Consider the following 6,459-nt stretch of genomic DNA (forward strand, 5'->3'; position numbering starts at 1 on the left):
AAATGCAGGCTAAGTGTCACTAATTAAACAAGTATATGTTCAGCTAATTGTCAGCCTGTGTGCTTCTCATAATTAGTGGATATGCATATAAACATATCCTTTTAATTATTAACAGAGCAGAATAATCATGGCTGATAGTAAGACGTACAAACGTAAAAGAAAACCGAACAGCTGTTACTTCTTGCCCAGCTGGTTAATGAAAACAAGGATAGAGCAAACATTTAGGAGTCCTACATTTAGGACTGACACGCACCTTATTTTTAAGATTTTCTCCTAAATCAGCGAGTTATGAGCTACTTACTTTATTTTTAAGATTTTCTCCTAAATCAGCGAGTTATGAGCTACTTTTAGCCTGAAGATGTTTTGTGAATACGGGCCCTGAAGAAGAGTACTGGTTAAGAAAGCAACCGAACACTTACCATCAACAGTGCGAATGGAATCATTATTCCCATCAGTAACTGGTAGGATATGGTATCTTCTTTAAAGGGGTACCTGATGGAGTCATCGCTGCAAAAAAAGCCTCTTTTGAATGGCGTGTGCTGAATATTCAGTATCGCAAATGGAAGTCCAGCTGCAACAAAGACAAAGCAGAAGTTTTGTTGTCATCTGATGTTTCAGTGCAGTCAAATCAATATTACTGAATATTAATGGTGAAGTTCCAGCGCTTTAGGAACAGATGGCTATGTGTTGATGTTTGTTTTGTTAGTATGTTGTTGTTGAAGAAGAACAATGTTTCAGTGCAGATTCTGCTGAAGAGACACAATCATTGCACACAGACATTTTAAGCATTTCTATGCATGATCTAATAATGCACATAATATAGAGCTAATAGTGAGTATCTGGAATATGTTGCATAAGTGCTTTAAACATCTACGATTGTGAAAAAAATATCCCAGCTCTCAGAGAACGTTTTGACAAGGTTCGCTCAAATTTATGCACAACTGTTCTTCCAGTAACATTAATATAACGTTCATTCAAAGTTGTTTAATAACCAGGGTTTATGAAGGTAAATGTAAGACCTTTGTAAGACCTAGAAAAGAAAATCAAAGGAAACACAATGTGTCACTTTTGTAATTTTCCAGTGCAAATGTCTAAAGATGCTTAACTCAAGATACTTTTACTTGACCAGCAAAATGGTTAAGTAAGAAGTCTTGTTTTCTGAGAAATTGATCAAAATGAGTTGAGTTTGATTAAAACAAGAACAAATATCTGCCAATGGGCTCAGAAAAATCAACTTAATTCAACATTAATTTTTTGCATTTAATTCCACGACTTTCTGAATTCAAGACGTTTCAAGGCCTTAATTAGGCGAATTTTAAGACCTTTTTGATACCTGCAGAAAATGTTAGCTCGTACATCATTCATGTAACGTTTTTTTTTTTTCTAAAATTTTTTACTTTTTTACGGGGGTTTTTTTAAACGTTATTACATACCTGTAAAATGATAACACAAAATATTCCCTTAATGTTTTCTCTAACGTTTGCATAACCAAGAAACATGTTTTTAAATTATTTAAAAAAAAACGACGTTCAGAGAGCATTCCCTTACGAAAAATAACCATGGTTTTATTGTAGTATAAGTGTAGTAACCATGGTTTTTTTGGCATATTGATAACCATTTGCATAACCACAGTTTTACTACAAACACCATGGTTAAACTATATGGTTAGTGTAGCAAAACCATGGTTAATTTGTGGTTAATAACTATAGTAACCAAAATAGTTTTATTTGTAGTAAAACCATGGTTCATTTTCGTAAGGGTTTAGAAATAACATTGACAAAACATTCTTAGAGCACTTTTTGTTAGCTGGGCCATTTCTACAGTATAAACACAACTTATCTGTGAACACTTACAGCTGTACTTTTATCTCACCTCATAAAAGAGACTAAAGAACTGTATCTCGATACAAGCTCGTACTTATGCGTTTCTGAGCAATAATAAAAGTGTGTATAATAACCTATAATGAGTATGCGTGGTAATATACATGGACGGATGTGCTTCTGAAATGAATGTTTCATCAAAGAGCGGAACTGAAACAATGTTCGCGCGTCAGTGATACATTGTGATCCATAAGAATCTCAAGCGGAAACAATAATAACGCAGATTTACTGCGCAAACTCATCGGCTGCTGAGACAGGCCAGACATCTGTAGAGTTTCTGTTGTGATTGTGAATGTCTTACCGAGCAGCACGCAGCTGACGTCCACACAAACACTGAAGATTCCTTTAGTCTCGAACATTCTCAGTTCCGCAAACACACTTCTGGAGCCTCTGGGGAACTTATAACTGAGCATTTATTTACATCAGATAAAAACAATGCAGCTCTTTAACTTATTATCACGAAAGCATAAACTGGAGATAATCTGATCATCGAGCGAAGAAACACCCGGCTGCTTCTCTAATCACGTTTCCGTGAATCATATGCGTTTTATGGCGATGGTTCGATGTATGTCGCCGTTTTATCTCCGGTTACTGCATATCGCATGATGGTGAGGTCAATCCCTCCGCCTGTCAATCATCTACAGGCTCCACCCACCGCTTCCTCTTCCTCCGCAGAGTCACGTTCAGTGATGCCTAAAATAGAGCAGAGCTTCTGCATTCTCATTCAGGTTTCATAACATTCCAAACACTGTTTAACATGTAAAATAAACAGGCCACACTGAAGTCAAGTCAGTTTTATTTATAAAGCCATTTATACAATACAGATGTTTCAAAGCAGCTTCACATTACAGGAAAACAGTGTTGTTTAGGCTTGTTCGATTAACAGATTTGAATGTTGGTCGATTTTGTTCGATAAACAGATTTTAATGTCAAAAGGTTTTGTTTGATTAACAGATTTAAATGTTGGTTGATTTTGTTCAATTAAATTATTTAAATGTCAGTTGATTTTTTTTTTTCGGTTTACAGATTTAAATCTCAGTTGGTTTTCTTCAATTAACAGATTTAAATGTCAGTCGATTTTGTTCAATTAACAGATTTAAATATCGGTCGATTTTGTTCAATTAACAGATTTAAATATCGGTCAATTTCGTTCGATTAACAGATTTAAATGTTGGTTAATTTTGTTCAATAAAATTATTTAAATGTCAGTCAATTTTGTTCAATAAAATTATTTAAATGTCAGTCGATTTTGTTCGATTAACAGATTTAAATATCGGTCGATTTTTTTCGATTAACAGATTTAAATGTTGGCTGATTTTGTTCAATTAAATGATTTAAATGTCAGTCGATTTTGTTCGAATAACAGATTTAAATTTTGGTCTGTTTTGTTCAATTAACAGATTTAAATGTCGGCCGATTTTGTTCGATTAACAGATTTAAATTTTGGTCTGTTTTGTTCAATTAACAGATTTAAATGTCGGTCAGTTTTGTTCAATTAAATTATTTAAATGTCAGTTGATTTTTTTTGATTAACAGATTTAAATGTAGGTTGGTTTTGTTCAATTAACAGATTTAAACGTTGGTTGATTTTGTTCAATGAAATTATTTAAATGTCAGTTGATTTTGTTCGATTAACAGATTTAAATGCTGGTCGATTTTGTTCGATTAACAGATTTAAATGGTATGTCGCCGTTTTATCTCCGGTTACTGCATATCGCATGATGGTGAGGTCAATCCCTCCGCCTGTCAATCATCTACAGGCTCCACCCACCGCTTCCTCTTCCTCCGCAGAGTCACGTTCAGTGATGCCTAAAATAGAGCAGAGCTTCTGCATTCTCATTCAGGTTTCATAACATTCCAAACACTGTTTAACATGTAAAATAAACAGGCCACACTGAAGTCAAGTCAGTTTTATTTATAAAGCCATTTATACAATACAGATGTTTCAAAGCAGCTTCACATTACAGGAAAACAGTGTTGTTTAGGCTTGTTCGATTAACAGATTTGAATGTTGGTCGATTTTGTTCGATAAACAGATTTTAATGTCAAAAGGTTTTGTTTGATTAACAGATTTAAATGTTGGTTGATTTTGTTCAATTAAATTATTTAAATGTCAGTTGATTTTTTTTTTTCGGTTTACAGATTTAAATCTCAGTTGGTTTTCTTCAATTAACAGATTTAAATGTCAGTCGATTTTGTTCAATTAACAGATTTAAATATCGGTCGATTTTGTTCAATTAACAGATTTAAATATCGGTCAATTTCGTTCGATTAACAGATTTAAATGTTGGTTAATTTTGTTCAATAAAATTATTTAAATGTCAGTCGATTTTGTTCAATTAACAGATTTAAATATCGGTCGATTTTGTTCAATTAACAGATTTAAATATCGGTCAATTTCGTTCGATTAACAGATTTAAATGTTGGTTAATTTTGTTCAATAAAATTATTTAAATGTCAGTCGATTTTGTTCGAATAACAGATTTAAATTTTGGTCTGTTTTGTTCAATTAACAGATTTAAATGTCGGTCAGTTTTGTTCAATTAAATTATTTAAATGTCAGTTGATTTTTTTTGATTAACAGATTTAAATGTAGGTTGGTTTTGTTCAATTAACAGATTTAAACGTTGGTTGATTTTGTTCAATGAAATTATTTAAATGTTAGTTGATTTTGTTCGATTAACAGATTTAAATGCTGGTCGATTTTGTTCGATTAACAGATTTAAATGCTAGTTGATTTTGTTCGATTAACAGATTTAAATGCTGGTCGATTTTGTTCGATTAACAGATTTAAATGCTGGTCGATTTTGTTCGATTAACAGATTTAAATGCTAGTTGATTTTGTTCGATTAACAGATTTAAATGTTGGTTGATTTTGTTCAAATAAATTTATTTAAATGTCAGTTGATTTTGTTCGATTAACAGATTTAAATGTTGGTTGATTTTGTTCAATGAAATTATTTAAATGTCAGTCGATTTTGTTTGATTAACAGATTTAAATGTCGGTCTGTTTTGTTTGATTAACAGATTGAAATGCTGGTCGATTTTGTTCAATTAACAGATTTAAATGCTATTCGGTTTCATTCTAGTGAGAGATTAAAAAAAAATATTTTGAAATACATTGAATTTCTGCTGTAAAGCAGCTCTACAGAACTTATTAGTGTCCTTCAGCTCAAACACAATAAGTGATTTATATCTCAATATAAGTTCATATTTCATCATTGTCTTTGAATAATTGTCAGATCTGTTCCTCATGACTTGATATTGTGTTTGTATTTGTGCAGATGATTGTTGATCTGCTGGTGGAAGATGATTTGTCCCAGCTGACTGTGAGACGCCTGGTTCAGCGCTTTATCCTGCAAACACAGTTTAAATGTCTCGCTGGATAAATGTGCGTGACAGACGGTCGGATGCCACACGTGAAACAGGCCGCGTGACGGAGCGCGAACCACCATCAGACTGCTGTGGAGGAACTTCCTGTAGAGATGAACATCTTCTGTAGCTCCACCTTTCACAGACACATAAAATCCACCTTAGAGGAAACAGAAGATCAAACATGGAAAACTCAACCACATAGCAGAATCTCACTGCATTACCTGTGTTGATGAAGTCTGATCGGTACTGGCACGTCGTCCCAAAGTCAAAATCCTTCCAGAAGCCAAAATCTTTCCTGATCACCTGCCAAAGAAATCACATTTTCCCAAGACTTAAAGCTGCAGTCCGTAACTTTTTTTGGTTAAAAATGATCCGAAATCAATATTTTAGCAAGTACATAACCATAACATAATTTTGATGGCGGATTGTAATCCAGAAAGGATTATGTGTTTATGAAATACATGTGACTTAAATTAAATTATATTCCAGTTTTAAATGTGCGTCTGATTACAGATAGCCTGAGATTACACAAGATTTGTATTGTAAAGAGAACCAGTTCGCATGAAGAATAATTTGTTTTTGGGTTAAAAGAATTTCTTAATATGAAATTCGAATGGTATGACAATTAGAGATTAGACTGTACAGAAATTGAAATCTGATCGCTAATACACACTATATACACATAGTCACGCAATGCTGATGTTGTGAACATTAACAATTTGAGAACAAAGTATAACAATAATAATAATTTGCACAGTTTGATGTGATGTGAGCTAATTAACAGATTGTTAGATTTAATCACCATTGGTAGCATGGTTTATTTTAATGCTTTTTCCTCAGTGGTTAAAAGAATTTCTTAATATGAAATTCGAATGGTATGACAATTAGAGATTAGACTGTACAGAAATTGAAATCTACTCGCTAATACACACTATATACACATAGTCACGTAATGCTGATGTTGTGAACATTAACAATTTGAGAACAAAGTATAACAATAATAATAATTTGCACAGTTTGATGTGATGTGAGCTAATTAACAGATTGTTAGATTTAATCACCATTGGTAGCATGGTTTATTTTAATGCTTTTTCCTCAGTTGGTCAGAACAAAAGTGGCAGACTTGTTACTTACTCATTCAGATGACAATATCTAGTAAAAATTCTTATTTGGGTTATATATTCCAAGACGTAGGCTAGGATCT

General features: G+C 33.0%; 2 protein-coding genes across 4 annotated transcripts in view; both read right to left on the reverse strand.

The window, feature by feature from the left end:
- LOC107712504 (phospholipid phosphatase 1-like) overlaps positions 1 to 2,494 on the reverse strand; it is a 7,282-nt gene extending 4,788 nt beyond the window's left edge. For all 3 annotated transcript variants that reach the window (XM_016517776.1, XM_016517794.1, XM_016517785.1), the window contains exons 1-2: positions 2,182 to 2,494; positions 420 to 571 (exon numbers count right to left, since the gene is read on the reverse strand). In XM_016517776.1, the coding sequence (XP_016373262.1) occupies positions 420 to 571; positions 2,182 to 2,293 (264 nt within the window). In that variant the 5' untranslated portion in view covers positions 2,294 to 2,494. The remainder of the gene's footprint in view (positions 1 to 419; positions 572 to 2,181) is intronic.
- Positions 2,495 to 5,131: 2,637 nt separating this feature from the next.
- csgalnact1b (chondroitin sulfate N-acetylgalactosaminyltransferase 1b) overlaps positions 5,132 to 6,459 on the reverse strand; it is an 8,682-nt gene continuing 7,354 nt past the window's right edge. The window contains exons 7-8 of the mRNA XM_016517943.1: positions 5,477 to 5,558; positions 5,132 to 5,412 (exon numbers count right to left, since the gene is read on the reverse strand). Coding sequence (XP_016373429.1) covers positions 5,132 to 5,412; positions 5,477 to 5,558 — 363 coding nt within the window. The remainder of the gene's footprint in view (positions 5,413 to 5,476; positions 5,559 to 6,459) is intronic.

The sequence above is a fragment of the Sinocyclocheilus rhinocerous genome, unplaced genomic scaffold (assembly GCF_001515625.1).
Source record: "Sinocyclocheilus rhinocerous isolate Xijiao unplaced genomic scaffold, SAMN03320098_v1.1 scaffold493, whole genome shotgun sequence".
NCBI lineage: Eukaryota > Metazoa > Chordata > Actinopteri > Cypriniformes > Cyprinidae > Sinocyclocheilus > Sinocyclocheilus rhinocerous.